General features: G+C 39.6%; 1 protein-coding gene across 1 annotated transcript in view; it reads left to right on the top strand.

Moving 5' to 3' along the window:
• Positions 1 to 16,758, top strand: part of PCSK5 (proprotein convertase subtilisin/kexin type 5) — a 265,280-nt gene extending 248,522 nt beyond the window's left edge. Inside the window, exons 28-37 of the mRNA XM_054398161.1 lie at positions 3,587 to 3,670; positions 4,177 to 4,372; positions 6,190 to 6,407; positions 7,351 to 7,587; positions 8,071 to 8,301; positions 9,412 to 9,589; positions 10,761 to 10,978; positions 13,781 to 13,896; positions 15,467 to 15,653; positions 16,358 to 16,758. Of these exons, the coding sequence (XP_054254136.1) occupies positions 3,587 to 3,670; positions 4,177 to 4,372; positions 6,190 to 6,407; positions 7,351 to 7,587; positions 8,071 to 8,301; positions 9,412 to 9,589; positions 10,761 to 10,978; positions 13,781 to 13,896; positions 15,467 to 15,653; positions 16,358 to 16,758 (2,066 nt within the window). The remainder of the gene's footprint in view (positions 1 to 3,586; positions 3,671 to 4,176; positions 4,373 to 6,189; positions 6,408 to 7,350; positions 7,588 to 8,070; positions 8,302 to 9,411; positions 9,590 to 10,760; positions 10,979 to 13,780; positions 13,897 to 15,466; positions 15,654 to 16,357) is intronic.
• The last annotated feature ends 256 nt before the right edge of the window (positions 16,759 to 17,014 follow it).

Below are 17,014 nucleotides of genomic sequence, written 5' to 3'. Positions count from 1 at the left end.
CTGAAAAGAGAAAGACTTAGTTTACACAACTAACTTTATCTTAGCTTATTAGACCAATGGGATTATTCAGACCTTATCATTATTTTCATTTTCACATCCAATGGCAATTTATTTATATTCTACTACTTTTCTACTCAATCTGTGGAAAATTTTCCCAGGCACCAGCCTAAAACTACCATAAGGTGGGACAGGAGCCCATCTGCAGCCTGTGGAAGAACTTGTGTTGGAACAGGGGGACCAAAGAAGTGGTTTTGTTTAAATTAAATTGATTCTGTTTTTCCCAAATCTTTTGCCTGTGACCAGAATTGGTGGGTGAGCCCTCCCTGTCCATTGTCTTGACTCTTTTTGTTGTCTCATGTAAAGTATTTGATACTGTGCTGCATAACATCCTCATCACCAAATTGGAAAAGTATGGACTTGAGGGGTGGGGACAGCTGCACTCAGAGAGTTGCAGTCAGTGGCTCAATGTCCAAATGGAGATCAGTGACAAGTGGTGTACCTCAGTGACAAGCGGTCAATACTGGGACCAGTGCTGTTCAACCTCATTGTCAGTGATATGGACAGTGAGATTGAGTACACCCTCAGCAAGTTTGCAGATGACACCAAGATGTGTGGCCCTGTTGACACTCTGGAAAGAAGGGATGCCATTCAGAAGGACTTGGACAGGCTTGAGAAGTGGGCCAAAGCTCATATCATGAAGTTCAACAAGAGCAAGTCCAAGGTCCTACACATAGGTCAGGGCAATCCCAAGCACAAATACAGGCTCTCGAGGAGCAGGACTTGGGGGAGTCAGCTGATGAAAAGCTCAAAGTGAGCTGGCAATGTGTGCTTGCAGCCCAGAAGGGCAGCTGTATGCTGGGCTGTATCAAAAACAGTGTGGCTAGCAGGACGAGGGAGGTGATTCTCCCTCTCTACTCTGCTCTCATGAGACTTTCCCTGGAGTACTGCATCCAGTTCTGATGTCTCCATCATAAGAGGGACATCAAACTGCTGGAGCAGGTGCAGAGAAGGGCCACGAAGTTATGAAAGGGCTGGAGGAACCTCCCCTATGGGGACAGACTGCAAGAGTTGGGGGCTGTTCAGCCTAAAGAAAAGAAGGTGCTGGAGAGACTTTATAGCATCCTTCCAATAGCCAAAGGGGATCTACAAGAAAGCTGAGAAGGGAGTTTTTATAAGGGATTGCTGTGATAAGATGAAAAGGAGTGGTCTTAAACTTGAGGAGGGTAGATTTGGACTAGATATTGGGAGGAAGTTCTTTACAGTGAGGGTGGTGAGACACAGGAACAGGTTGCCCAGGGGGTTGTGGATGCCCCCTCCCTGGAGGTGTTCAAGGCCAGGATGGATAAGACTTTAGGCAATGTGGTCTAGTGGAGGGTGTCCCTGGCCATGGCAATCGGGTTGGAACTAAATGATCTTTAAGATCCCTCCAAATCCAAGCCATTCTATAATCTATGAATCTAAACTCACATAAATATGTAAACTATATCTTGATAGTGCCAATCAAGACTTTTCAAGAAATTCCCTTTCACCCTAAAAGTTCAATGAACCTGGCAAATGCTTGCCCAGCAGAAGAAAACTCACTGCAAAGAACTCCAGTACTGAGGTCCCAGTTACCAGAAGATGGGACATTTCATTGATGCATTAGGTAGCACTGAACTTACTTCAGACACTGAGGTCTCATCATATCTCTCCAGTCCTTCATCAATACCTTCCCCTGTGTCATGTCCCCACCCCTGCAACTTCAGAGACTACTTAATTGTAAATCTCTTCTCCTCCACCTTTTGGGCTTATGATGGTAACACATCACTTTCACATTTTCTTCTTCCACAAGCCAGGGACTTTGTGTCTGTGGCGGGTTGAAGTTACTCCCCAAGATAAAATTGCCAGACTAGCTCAGTTAGAAAGCAAATGAAGTAAAACTGCAATCTAAATATGAAATGCAATGAATATGTACAAAAAAATACAATATTTACATATATTTACCATTTATAAACACAAAAGAACCCCCTGGGCAAAGCAGGGGCTAGTAATAGCTTCCCCGCTCCCTGCTCTCTTCCTCCCCCCTGTACATGGGACAAGAGAAAGAGCAGAGAGTTGCTGTTAGTACTTAACCACAAGAAGAACGCATTCAATGTCAGCAGAGCCAGCAGAAGAACACTTTAGTATCTGCCAGAGTGAGGAAACCAAAGAGAATGTTAGACATCTGTCCAATGGGATTATTTAGACCTTGTAATTACTTTTCCTTTTTACTTCCAATAGTAATTTATTTACATTCTACTTCTTTCTAATCAAGTCTTAGGCACAGCCTAAAATTACTACAGTGTCTGAGATTGGTATGCCTCAGGTCACTCAGCAGTACTGTTATAAAGAATAATTAGTAATATTTTTATTATTATTCCTCCCTCTGCTGCCCTTGTGCCATGTTATTCTCATACCTACTTTTCTACAAAGTATATTTCTGCTTAGTAGAGTGCTCACCATTTCCCTTTGTGGGAATGGACCCTATATAAGTCTTCAATTCTTCTTCCTCTTTTTTACTGGAAACATTTGCTTTTATGGCTTTCATTCAAAATATCAACATTTTAAACTACCTTGCCATAATAGGCAGAATAAAAAAAGTGTAGTGATACACTGGGTGAGCCTAATGGATACTGTCAGGCAGTACATCGACTTACATAAATGATACACATTTAATTGGCAGGATGAACTGGATGTGCTAACTGAGGTGCAAAGCTCAATCTGCAACTGACTTCTAATTTATTCTTTTTTATTTTCACCAAAATAAATAGGCTATTTTCTTCTGTCCCCCAAATAATTAATCCTTTCTCATCTATTTCCCTATTGTTATAACTGCTGAAATCGAATACAGAGCTGCATGCTGGGACCTATCACACTGCACAGCAGAGTTTCTCTGTATCAAGTATGATCCTCGAACCTCAACATTTTGGAGCTGAGTAACACATTGAATAAAGTCTATGCAAAGCATAACCAAAGTCTTTGTTTCCTGCAGGAATAAACCTTCCATTTGGTGGGCAATAGCAGAAAATAGATGCTATTAGGGAGAACTATTTAACAAATCTTCTTTCCAAGCATTCATTTCACCCTCCTTCCTACAGAAGAGTTTTCTCCCTTAGTTACAAGGTAATGGTCTTCTGCAATCAGCTAGTAGAAAATCTCCATGGAAATACCTCATTACACCAAATCCTCCAAATATATATGCATCTTCTACCTCTTCCAGTTTGTAATCTTATTAGGACTACAGATTTGGACTTGTTTCTGGTGCACTAGGTTAAAATTAATATTATTAAGATAGATTATTGTTCTGATTTATGATAAGCAGTCCAGAACCATGTCTTAGTGAATCTTGGGATGTATATATTTTCCTTTATTACAACTCTTGCCATTTAGGAGAATGGAATTGAACACAATCATCAAGTTCTTCCACTTTGTGAATTCCAAAAATTTACAAAGGTACATTTTTGAATGGAAAAATGCGTGGAAATGGTCCTCCTAAAGGGATGGGAAGTGAACAAACAGCCTGTAATGCAGCAAAAAAAAATTGTGACCTTTCTTCCTTTTATCCCAGATGCAAAAAACAAACTGCAGTCCTGTGACCCTTTGTGTAGGACCTGTGAGAAATCTGCTGATGTATGTACTTCATGTCCAGAAGGTAGGGGATGTCAGCTTCTTTGGGTAAGACTTGCAAGAGGCTAAAATATTCTATATCCTACAAAATTCCAGGGAATATTTTCATTAGTTGTCACTAGAAAGTTCTTTAATAACTTAATGTATAAGCAGGTGATCAGATAATAGCCACTTGAGGTCAGGTACCGGCTAGGAATTAAGCACATGTAAAAAAATCATTAGCGGGATGTTTTTCCTTCTCTCTCTTTTCAATCAAAAGTTGTAGACATGATGCAGGAATTGCTAATTAAGGATTTGTTCAGGCATATGTATTAGATAATTGTGAGGATTACTTCTAACCTTACATTTCAGTGAAAGCTAAGAAAACTGCTTAGGGAAATGGTTTAAAGAATGTTCTATTCATGTTTTTAGGGATCAGAAAGTTATATTTTGAGGAAGACAGAAGTTTTTTTAATAGCTATCCAAGGCAAGAATCTTTTAAATTATATTTCTAATTAGTGACTTTCCCCACCTGCATTGATCTTTTGCCAGGAAAATTTCTTATCCATGATACCTGTGTTTCTGTGTGCCCTCAAAAAACTTTTGGCAACATTGCAAGTGGAAAGTGTGAGAGGTGCATGGATGACTGTGAGGTGTGCTCTGATCATTGGCATTGTCAGAAGTGTCAGGCTGGACAGGACCAGCTGCTCTTTCTCCACAAGGACAGATGTTTACAGGAATGCCCTGAGTAAGTATCTCCTGATGGATAACTGTTCCTTATTTTCTCACTGTACAACTTCTCTTTAAAGTTCACATTCATTACAGAACTTTCAAGTGAGATCTAACCTAAGCTACCAGAAACTACCACAAGGTAAAATTCATTTTCCGTTGGTCTGAATAGACAATATTTTCTCTTGCTTAGAGAAAAAGTGAAAAATCAAAACTAGACATGACAGATGAAACAGCTTCCATTGGCTTCAGTAGGAGCATGGTCCTTCAGGATTTTTCCTTATGGTGACTGAAAATAAGCCTCTAGTCATTCTCCTGACTGTTGCTTCCTCAAAGTAGTACAGAGAAAGGATGTTTTAATGTCAGAAATTATGGCATACAAGCAAAGATAATATCGTGTTATGAATACGTTTGTTCTCAGTACTTGTTCTGCACAGCTATCCCACACAGGGTAAATATAACAAAATTAAACCTTTTCATGTATCACTAGTCTTTTCAGTGTTATTACTCCCTTTTCAAATTCTGGACTATGAACGATGGCTTCCAGGATATCTCTCAGCAAAGTACACCAGAGTTAGACTCTGGTTTCACTCTCTGAGGTAAAGTTTGTGAGTCCTAACCACTCTCAAATGGGTCAGAGGATTACATGAGGTTGGGGTTTGGGGGTTTGGTTTTTTTATTTGTTTTGGTTTAGTTTCTTTTTTTTCATTTTGGGACATGTAAGAGGGGATGGAAATTGTTGACTTGCCATACTGAAGATTTCAAACAGAATTTTGAAAGACTGGTCTAGCTGAGTACTCAAGACTGGAACAAGAGAAGACAGGACTGTGAGAAATAAATGCTGGATCACAACAATGATTAGGAGTAAAAGTGATGAGAATATATGGCAGCCACAGCTCTTCCTATCTTTTACCTATCCTTGTTCTTAACACATCTTCTCAACCTTTCTTTGGAAATACCATTTTCAGAAATGAAAGGAGTAGCACCCCTCTACAGGGAAGAAGAACCTATCCTGGGACTACTTTCTACATCAAAATCTTCCTTAGTTTTTATCAGTGTCTGTATACACGTGGATCAGTAATCATCTCAAAAGGGGGATTTCTTGGCCCTTTAACCTTCTAAAATGTTGCTTTTCAGAGCGTAGTCATAGTGGATTGCATCCAGCCACTACTTTTATCCCTCTCCTCCTGAAATACAGGCACTTTTTTTTGCTGTATTTTCATGACTAATGGTTGCTCTCACACCGCAGAGAACAGTAAAACATGCTCCCTCTAAGAGTCACCCTCACAGCACAGCAGTAACACACGCTCCCTCTTCACTATCTACAGCTTGCTGTCATGAAAAGCAGGTGCTGCTTAAGCATCCTGGGTTTACTTGTTTTTTTTTAAACACTGCCCTCCTTATTCTTCCTTATCTTTGCACTTCCAGGGTTTCCTCTTCTCATTCTCCTCTCTAGGGTTGAGGTTATACTTCTCTTTCTCTGATATCAACATTGAGGGTCAGCTGTGCTGAAACTGCACTTTTCTTTTCCCAAACATTATAGATCCTTCTATCTTAGGTAAGAAGGAAATCAAGAAATAAGAAAGAAAGTCCAGCATCTCTTAGAAAGTATGTACAAAGGAAGGCCAGATTGCCTTCATTGTACTAACTATGCACTCTTTCTGCTTATGCACAGAGGAGGGCTAAGTGGAGAATGAGCAACAAATTGTGTGAGAAACCTGTTAGATCTAGTGAAATGTGTACAAAAAAAGTCTCATATATACTTATAATTTATATATCCTGAACTCTTTGATATGTTAACTGGAAGTCTGCTTTTTGTTTGGTTTTATTCAATAGGGGATATTTTAATGATTCTGAGACTTGCAAGGAATGCAGTGGATCCTGTAAGACATGTATGGAAAATGCAACCAAATGCCTGTCATGCAAAAGTCCTTTGCTTCTAGAGCAGTGGAAGTGTAAACCTGCCTGTTCAGAGAAGCATTTTGCGTCTGAAGGAGTCTGCAAACACTGCCCCGAAATGTGTCAGGAGTGCATTCATGATCAAACATGCAAAGGTATTACAAAAAACTGGTCTTGACTTGTCTAAAATCCATCTGGATCTGTCTAGAGAAAGACTGATGTAAAGACAGACCTGAAAAGAAGTGATGATCAAAAGTTAGAAAAAAAAAAGATGTATATGTCATTGTTAATCTCTAAGAGGCTAAACAATTAGTGCATTATGATGAAACTCAGTTGTTGTCCTTCAGAGATTCCCTCCAGTTTGGTTCTGTTTCTGGCCTAGCATATCCATGCCTAAATATATGCATATCTATTGACTTCAACATGACAAAAAGACTGTTTCTTTCATAGTTTGGCTGAACTTTACATCTCTTTACCATTTTTGCAAATGACTACTCATGGTACAGAATGAAATCTCTGCAATGAAACCTATTAGGAAAGCCTTCAATACCCTGGTGAATCTGATTATCCTCACAAAAATATTGAGCAATCCATTTTGCAAACATAAACAGAAAATTATAAACAAAGCTATTAAAGTGAGTACTCATAACAAAATTAGCAGCTGAATCTATGCAAAGACAACCAACCAGGTCCATACACTCCAGCCAGACTCATATGTTAATAATAAACCAAACAAAACCTCAGATGTGGATATCCCTGTTATTGCAGGAAGTTCATAATGCAGATAGCATATCTCAGTCAAAGCCTGCCTATATTCATCAGCCTGGTTTGGTTAGCAACAGCAAGGCTGAACAGGTGACTGCTTACTCAGTCTCTTGTAACACAGAAGATGCCATGTGAGGGTTGGGCCGTTATGGGCAGATTGGCAGCAAAAAAAATCAAAAAAGAAAGCGCTACCTTCTCAAGCTGTCCTCTTGCGGTCTATTATGACAGGCACTGCAGAATTTGTGGTTTCCTAGGATTTCTTCATTCTCTCACTTACAGAGCTCATTATTCACACTGCCCTTTTGCTTACCTGTTGTTCACTGTCCTTTGTAGAGTGCATGGATGAATTCTTTCTGCATGAGGGTAAGTGTGTACAAGACTGCCCTTCTCAGTTCTACGCTGAAGACAAGCACTGCTTTCCCTGCCATGCAGACTGCAAGGACTGTGAAGGACCAGACTCAGACGACTGCACTGAGTGCGCCATGGACTTCTTTGTCCTCTACAATGGCATGTGTTTTGAAGAGTGCCCTGAAGGGACTTACTATGAAAATACCACTGAAGACTGTCAAGGTTGGCAGCTTTTGTTTTCCCCAGAACCCTACTGAGATAGAAGCCAGTCCGGCTAAAGATTATGCAAAAAGGGCCCATGTGTACCCCACTACTGTCACTATCAGTGTCTTGGAAACAAAGATAGCTAACGCAGAAAAATAACAAGGCCTAATTTAGAACAGCAACAATTGGAAAAAGCCAAGAGAGAGATGGCAAATCCTTTAACATTAAAGGCAACCACACTGGTAAAGTGGTGAACATTGCTGGAAGCGGCACATTGTAAAACACTGTTCAGCAAAAGCAGAATGAGTGCGAAAAGAAACCTAATTGCCTGTGTAAGACTAAAAACTGTAAAAGGTTTGACTATGCCAAAGCAAAGCTTTCACTCTGTTTCCCTCAGCCACTCAACCTGAGATAATGACTGCCCTTTTCAAAATTAAAACAGAAATACTAATCTGAAGGGCAACAAGAAATAATGATATTTTTTCTGTTTGTCCATTCCAGCATGCAACAGGACATGCCAGACTTGTCGTTCTTCCACTGCTTGCCTCACTTGCAGAAATGGCCTGGTGCTGAACAATTATGGACACTGTGTGGCATCTGGACACTGCTCTCGTACCGAGTACTATGTTGAGAAAACTCAGAACTGCAAGCCTTGTCATAAGAAATGCTTTCACTGCTCAGGACCCACTGAACACCAATGTCTCAGCTGTGTGAATAACCACTATCTTCTCAGTAAGTGCCTTGCTCCTGCCCACACTGAAAGCATGACATAGGCAAATTTCTGTCACATTTATGAAACGCCTAGGGCTGCCTCTGCCAATAAATATTGCAAAATTGACTGGACAAGTAGATAGCTTGTGTGGAGATAACTACTTCTGCCTGGAAACTCTTTGTGAGACTGGGCTTGCCACTCACAGAGGCCAAAGCAGGACTTTTAAGTCCCAACAAACTCCTTGGCTAAGAAGAACTTGTATGTTTCATTTACTCGCTATGTATTTTTCTTGTTGTTTCTTACAAGGAAGTTAAAAAAAGCCAAGAGGAGTATCCTTTAGATTTTGGTTGTTTTATTAACTGCTCATCCAAAGAGCTCAGATTTTCATGCTGACTTTTATATCCCCATGGAGATTTGCCAGTTGCAACCTGGGCATCAAAACTACAAACAAGGTAGCTAATGAGTACAAACTACTAATAAGTAATCAGCACCCTCTTAGCTTGGTGTACTTGCAGTTTGTTGCATCAGTCCTAACTTCTCATTCAAAATCCTTAGTCTAATGACCCACTGAAATCTCAGTGAAAAAGTGGGATATACCTGGCACATTTGGCAACATTACCAGTATTTATTCCAATAACCTAAAGCAGCAGCCACAAATGGGGTAAAGACCAACAAACAGATGTCATTAAATCTCAGATACACAATTAGATTCACCAGGTACAAGGAATATCATGAGGTTTGTGCTTAGACTGAAAGCTAAGGAAGATGATAATGAAGATAGAAAGTTTCCTAACTGCTATTTCTTCTTTTGTATATTCTGAAAGAAATCACAGCTTCTGGTTATTATTATGCATTATGCATCTACATTTCCCAAAGATAAAACGTTGCCTGTTCTGAAGAGCCTGCTAAATGCACATAAAATGTAGAAATGAAGACTAACAAACTGGCAAGAGTTATGAGAAACAAAAAATAATTTCTGTATCTCAAGATTCTCTTTTCTTCTTTGTGTGCATGCTCTCTGTTTACAGAGTTTTCTCTAGCACAGGTATATGAGATGTTTTATATATATATATTCATATAATATATGAATAGTGAAAACGCTTTGTAATTCTGTGTTGTTTTCTGTGCAGATACAACCTGTGTTGAAACATGCCCAGATGGGTATTACGTTGACAGTAATGAAGGACAATGTTACCCATGTCACAGAGCTTGTGCCACTTGCACTGGAAAACACAGCCCACAGTGCCTTTCCTGCAAACCAGGATGGTACAGACAAGGAAAAGGATGTGTAAACCAGTGTCCAGCAGGGTAAGGTCCAAGAACTTTAGCTAAGAGCTACATCACAGAGAAAGCTTTGTGAAATTAGATCAGTCTGTCCTATTCTACATCAGAGTAAAATAGAACAGAGTTCTATTTCAACTGAATTTTTTTTCTGTTGTCCCAGTGTAGAGGTGGTGGAACCTCATCACTCACAGTAAAAAAACGTGAAGTTGGTGGCCAAATTGGGACCAGCTTGATGTGGTGTGACCATTCTTACAATCCAAGGAAGCTCTTATGTTTATCTAGAACAGTGTGAAGCAGAATACTAAATTACTTGACTTAGGTTCAGGAAGCAGTGTAACTTCCTTTAAGCCCTCTTGCAGCCTCCACTTAGCCTGAAGTTTGGATGACGTTACTTTCTTTTTGCATTAAGTGAATGTTTATAACGAATCATAATGAACTAACTGTTAAAACGTCTTTCAACTGAAGCCTCATAATTCTAGATTGCAACTTCATTAACACAGGTCTAATTAATTTAAAAATGTGAATTCACTGTGCTTTTGTGATAATGTCTCAGAAATTCAAATTTGGGAAGTGGATCTATGACTTTCGGTGCAGGCCTATACTGTCTGTTACATAGACCTATCATCTTGTTAAAATTGGAAGTCTCTAATGACCATGTCTCAACAAAACTACAGTGCAGCAATTCTTCTTTTTCCCTGGAGGCACAATTTATGTGAATACTGTTCCTTTGCTGATATTCTTTGGCTAAGCCTTTTTGTCCACTGAAAGGAAATACGTAATTTCTGAATTTCCATCTGACATCAGGTCAGCAGGAGCAGTGAGGTATTCGGTGCTTATCCAATATCTCCAGAGTATCTCTTGCAGAGCCAAAACAGAGCTGAGGTTTTCTGACCCCTGTCCGTTTATATACTTACTTTGTGTTTGAATTCACCCTAGATTTTAGAAAGCCTTGTTTTATACACCCTCAATATACAAAGTCTTGCTTTATAGTTGCATTCCAGTGGCCAACAGGAATTAAAGGAAGGAGTTCTATTTTCACTGAGATTGCAAACATTTACTGTGATCACATCTATATCACTTTTATACACTGATGTAATCGCAGTAAAAGCTAAGGATGATGTTCTGTTTTCCTAGAAAAAAAAAATTAAAATAGATTGAGCCTTATGCAAAGACATAACTGTCTGATGTGCTTCAGATACTATGCACAAAACTCCACTGGATCATGTGAGAGATGCCACAAGGGTTGCAAGGAGTGTATGGGACCTCAACCCACAGACTGCCTTTTCTGTGATGCATATTTCTACCTGCTGCGCTCCAAGAACAAATGCGTTAGCTCTTGTCCTGAGTATTTCTATGAAGATGAGGACAACAATGTCTGTGAAAGATGTCACCCTTCCTGCCAAACTTGTGAAGGTAAAAGCACATGCTCTCCTTTGACTGAAAAAAAGGTTATCAAAACACCTGCCAAGGGTTATCAAAATACATGCTTACTTTTTTCTGCTCTATGCCCCAAGATCTGGAGACACTCCACAAACATACTACATACAGTGCTACCAAACTGTCCATAATCTAAGGAGCTGCAGTGGGTGATGCAGGCCTCTGTTGAAGCTGCCAGGCTCTCCCTGGCCATGGGCAACTTGCTATGCTGGCCACTCGATGCTGCCACCTTACGTTTAGAGTGTGAATTGATTGATTGTTCAAGATCAAAACAAGGGTATGAATTCCTGCAAAGCTCCCTGCAGGGCTGTCTGCAGCCACAGAACGTAAACAAGTGCAGTACTTGAGTCCTGGTGCCAAGCCAGTGAAGAGAAATCAATGGACAATAGCAACAATGAATTTTCTGTCAACCAGGCCTCTCACAGAGATGCTCACCAAATTCATAGAAAAGAGCTCTGTAGGTTGCAGAGCTGGGCTTCCTTTCTGGCAAAAACACTGAACAACTGAATGCCTCACTCTGGGTTGTCCTATGATGTGTTAATCTGTGAAAACTAGGGAACCTAAATGCAACCACACATCTTCACAGTTTGCAAAGGAAAGAGTAGAACTAGCCATAAAGCACATCTTTAGGGTGAAGAGTAAAAAAAAAAAGGCAATAAAGTCTGCTGCTTGTCATACAGTACAGTGTTTTTCAAACTTGCTGAAGAAAGCAGCAAGAAAGCAGCTCTAATCCCCTTGTGTCCACTTGGTGTGCTCTTCTATCTGACTGGAATCAGATGATAGATATTTCTGCTGGCATAGTTACATTACTGTGTTTTCCTCTTAATCCAATAAAACTGAAGCAATAATCTCCAAAATCTCTTAACCTGCATTTAAACCAAAGAAATAACTTCTATGCTGTATATCTGCCTATTTTATCTATCATCATAGCAACACACCATCTGTAAATCACTACTGTTAAAACAGAATATGTCACATGCCACAGAATCCACAGCAGCTTCATTTTGCTTCCTAATCTGAGCAGAAATTAATCAGTCAAACAATTGCCCCATGTTGGGCACCAGTATTAATTGTTGTAATGTGGTGGGTTGAAATTTGCCTCCCACATTAACACCACCAGACTAGCTCAGTTCAGAAGCAAATGAAGCTGTATTTACAAGCAAAAACTACAGTCTACAATGGAATGCAATGAATATATACAAAATATACAGTATTTACAGTATTTACAATATTTACAGATATGTACAATTAACAAAAACAGCACAAACCCCTCCTGGCCAAAGCCCAGAAAGCTGTCTCTCTGCCTCCCCCTTCCCTGCCTTCCGCAGACCCCCCTGGCCAAAGGAAAGAGAGAGAAGACGCAGAGGTTTATGTTAGACTTAGCGTTCAAGCTCAGTATGTTATCTTCTTCAGTGCAGAAAGCAAGAAGAGAAACACTGAAGCACCCTGCTAGACTGCTCAGGAGGAAAAAAAAAAGACAGGCTGAACTTTGTTTTGAGTACTATATCTTAAAGGGTGCTGTGCCTCCAATGGAATTGCTTAGAATAATTATTATCTTTCTTTTCTACACCCAATAGTGATTTATTTACATTCGTATTACTTTCTCCTCAAGATCTGTGAAAAATTTTAAAGGTATAGCCCTACAACCATCACAATATACCACTCTGCAGCTTACATACTGAAACATTCAAAATTTGTTTTGGATAGTAGATATACCGAATGGCACAGATGGCTAATTGCATCATAACAGTATGTAAAACTGGAAATAACTCTTAGAGTGAAGCCACCCTTAAGAACTATTAAAATGCAATTGTATAACAACTTTGCAACAAGTATCAGAAATATTTTGGCTTGGATTTAGTACAAAAGCATAGCCATTCCAATCTATAGACTACTTACATCAATTTTGAGTATATTTGGACAGATTTTGTATCATAATTATAGAGATGTTAAGATGAAACAAACCAGTTGGTCTTCTGAAATGCATATGCACTGCTGATGTATAAGCAAGGAAGTGTTTTGGTGTCTCTTGTTTCTCAAGAGGAGGAAGACAAACCCAGCATTGCTTGGAGCAATCACATAGTACATTCACTGGATTATAGAAGGATGCTAACTTCAGCTGTTTAACTACTGCTAAAGTGAGCTATTTCCATTTCTTCCTTTGAGACAGTGGCAGAAAATGCTTACTAGTTGCAGGGAAATGGACAGCTGCATCTTAACATGTAGGACAAACCCTTCACTTCAGTGTTTCACAGAAATACTGCATGAAGCTTCTATCTTCAAAGAGTCTCCAATACACAAATGGTATATAATGCTAGGTTTCCACCTAGTGAAGAACTTTTTCCTATTTAGATAAAGATTTTCTTTTGCTGTTCAAACACAAACATAACACAATTCACTGCGGTTTGAAATAGGTTAACTAGCAGGCCTAGTAAGTATTGGGATTGTGAAGGGTAGTGTTTGGCCAAGAGTCCCCACAAGTTTACTTCAATGCATTGACCTAATTGATTTTCCTGTACATGTTGGGAGTTTCCCTGTACAACTGATTCCCTTAACTTTTCATGAATGTCAAAGCATGTAAGAAATACACTTTGTAGGCATGTAAAACCTCCAGATCAGGCCCAAGCTCTTTTTTTATTCCAGCATCCTCGTACAAAACTGGATTCCTGATGCTGATAAATATCCTTTTCTTTGGTGACAATTGTCAGTGCAATTTTAAAAGGAAGGTAGATAACGTTTTTTCCTGTTGTAATATTGTTGTTTTATTTGCTTTCCTAGGGAAGGGAGCATTCCACTGCACATCTTGCGTATGGAGCTACAGTTTATTAGCTGGAATGTGCAACTCAGACTGTCTTGTAGGAGAATACAAAGTCCAGGAGACACCAGAACAAGAGGTACCTAGTTGTAGGCATTTTCTGCTGTGATTCACATGCTGAAATTCAAATTCTGAACACAATCCAAACAACATGGAATGTTATTCTCTACGTTTTGAGGCTGGTTACGTTTTTCCTTATTTTGGCAGAAGCAGCATTGTCTTTCTGAGGTTGTCTACAGTAATCCTCTAGCAGTAAATTTAAAGGCACTCCTTTGTCAGTGATGATACCAAAGCCATGCCAACAAAAACAGCTATATTAGTACTGTTTTGGGTTTGTGTGTTTTTAATTCCAGTACAGCCGAGATTTCCTCGTGGATTTCAGGAGCTTTGTCTGCAAGAAAGCACATCGCATTCCTGACTGACAGCTCTACTGGCAGAAATACCTAGTGGAGGGACAGGCTGAGTTAATGGAGCTGTATATTTAGTACAGGAGGACTACAATTACATTTGGGTCTGTTCCAGAAGTCTGGGCACTCCAGATTCCAGATTTCCACACCAACAGTCTTTCAAAGATGTTTATTCAAGAATATAGCAGCAAGGCAAGCCAGCTGGCCTGAGATGCTGCATACCCTGGATTCTGGTCTGGAATATCCCCTTAGCAGTACTGCTCTGTAACTGTGAGCCTGAGAAAACAGTCTAAGAGCTGGGGACCACAGAGGTCTGCAGTTCTTTGCAAGAGCTTTAAGGATGAGAAACTGGACCTTTGTTATGACCCTCCAATCTTGCCCACGTTCTTTGATTCAGGGCCAGCAGACTTGCAGGTCTGACAACAAATTTGATGAAAGGTTACTGGAGTTTCCAGATCCTCACAGTGCATATGGGGTCCTGGCTCCATGGCAGAAAAATACTTTTTTTTTCCCCCAGTAGGCCAGGAATTATTTACACTGGAAACACTGAAATACCTGAGCTAAGAGCATTCTGCAAAACAGATGTGACAATAATGATCCCTGGTAGATTTTGTACATAGAAGCTCCCATGAGCCTATCTGGAATTTGAGAAACATACTTCCATCTAAGCTGTTTCTGTAAAACAGAACCAACACAACCTAATAAAAATCTGATTTGCTAGAAAGCTTTCAGCCAGCTTTATTCCTTATTTCTGCTCCTTCCCAAGTTAGAAAGGAAATTCATTTTCAGGTGCCTTTTTTTATTTTTTCATTTCATATTGCTTCCCTCCCTGTCAGTTTTCATAATTACACTCTTGAGTACACATCTTGAAGGCTACTTTGCCATCATTACTACCAAAGAAGCATGGATGTGCTAGCATGGATATGGATAGCTGGAGACTATCAAAACAAAACCATGTTTTCTGGCCAAACAGCTTGCAGTCTGAACACATTTTATCATGCAGTCTAGCCAGTGAGACCTGAGATCTCCTACAGTGCCTTCACCCCTCCCCCTATGAGCAGATCACCAAGAACACGGGAAATATTAATCAAATTTTAGTTTTCCTACTCACTATTATATTTTGCCACTGACAACTGTGGCGATGAAGTGACGACCTAGACAATGACTGACAGGACAGAACTGCCAGGCCAGGTCCAAAGAACATAAAATGAAATGTGCCTTGCTTGTGTTCTGTGTTTGAAGGGCAATGAGCCAAAGTGTGAAAGATGTGACAGCTCGTGCACTGAGTGCAAGGGGCCAGGGCCTTTCAACTGCACGGTCTGTCCAGCCAGCATGCAGCTTTACCTGGAGGAAAGCCGCTGCCTGCCCTGCTGTAATGGCTCTGACCTGGCAGGTACTTCAGAGTGCTGTGACTGCAGTGAAACACAAGGTAAGACCATGCTGAAGAGCAGCATTGGAGCTGAAGGGCTTTATGACTGAGTAGGCTAACATTTAAAACTCAAAAGTGAAATGGAACAAAGTCATTGCCGTCGACACAAAGCATATTCCTACTGCTCCCTCACTATAACAGGAAGTGCTCTATACAAAGAACAGCAATCATGGCTGATGTGGCACCTGCTTTCACTCGCAGCTATTGTGTCCAAAGGCCAGGCATGTCATAAGCTATGTGACTAGAAAGTGTTTGCTTCAATGGAGAGCAATCTGAATAATTGCATTTCAAACTCATTGTGTCAAAATGTGTTTGTGTGCCTGTTTCTCCACTTCTCTCTGGTTATTTTTAATCTAATAAAGCAACTTAGCTATCCCAATCCTATGTGTCATCACAGATACAAGAATGTTGTTATTATCCTGGAAGAGTAAAGTATTTAGTCAAATGCATTTAAAAATACAAGCCTACATGCTTGTATTTATATATATATATATAAAATAATATATATAATTATATTTATATATATATATAATTATATTTTTATATATATATGTATTTATATATATATATATATATATATAAAAATACAGGCCTACATGCTATACTGGGCTTTTTCAAGACTAATACCTCTCCCACCTTATACATGTACAAAAGCTCGATTAATTTTATTTTCTTCTTTTTTTTTTTTTTAACTGCTAATGTAGATGACTGTGTATTACAAACCACTCTACCACCTGAAATGAAAAGCAAAACCACTTTCTTTATAATCACCTGCATTTTGCTTCTCCTTGTCATTGGAGCCATTGTGTTCATCTGGAGAAAATCACGAGCCAAAACCCAGCCTGTCAATAAAGGTGGGTATGAGAAGCTGACAGATCGTTCCAAAAGTTTTCCTTCCTATGTGAGCAACTACCACGAGAGTCCCAGTTACCAGGAAGATCAAGTGATTGAGTATAGAGATCGAGATAATGAAGATGATGATGAAGATGACATTGTGTATATGGGCCAGGATGGCACAATCTATCGCAAATTTAGATACGGATTTTTGGAGGATGATGAGGATGATGAGCTTGAATATGATGATGAAAGTTACTCCTATAGATGACTCTTTATTAATGAATTTCCTGGTTTGTGGCTTTTCCTATTAAATTACATCAATTAAGTATGCTTAGCTACTGCTTAGCATGCTGAGCTCGAGAATTCAGTTAAGAGTTAATGTAAGAGCAGAACAGTTTCTAAAATTTTTTTTTTCTAAAGCTTTACATAAATCCTTACTAGGCTTTTAAGTAGCGCTCCAGATATAGGCTCATTAAGAGACAGTGTTCCTCTGCATTTCTATGGAGAGTAAATCCCTTCCCAGT

This window comes from Indicator indicator, chromosome Z, assembly GCF_027791375.1.
Source record: "Indicator indicator isolate 239-I01 chromosome Z, UM_Iind_1.1, whole genome shotgun sequence".
NCBI lineage: Eukaryota > Metazoa > Chordata > Aves > Piciformes > Indicatoridae > Indicator > Indicator indicator.
Note: the sequence above shows the minus strand (reverse complement) of the source record. Positions and strands in the feature narration are given on the sequence as shown.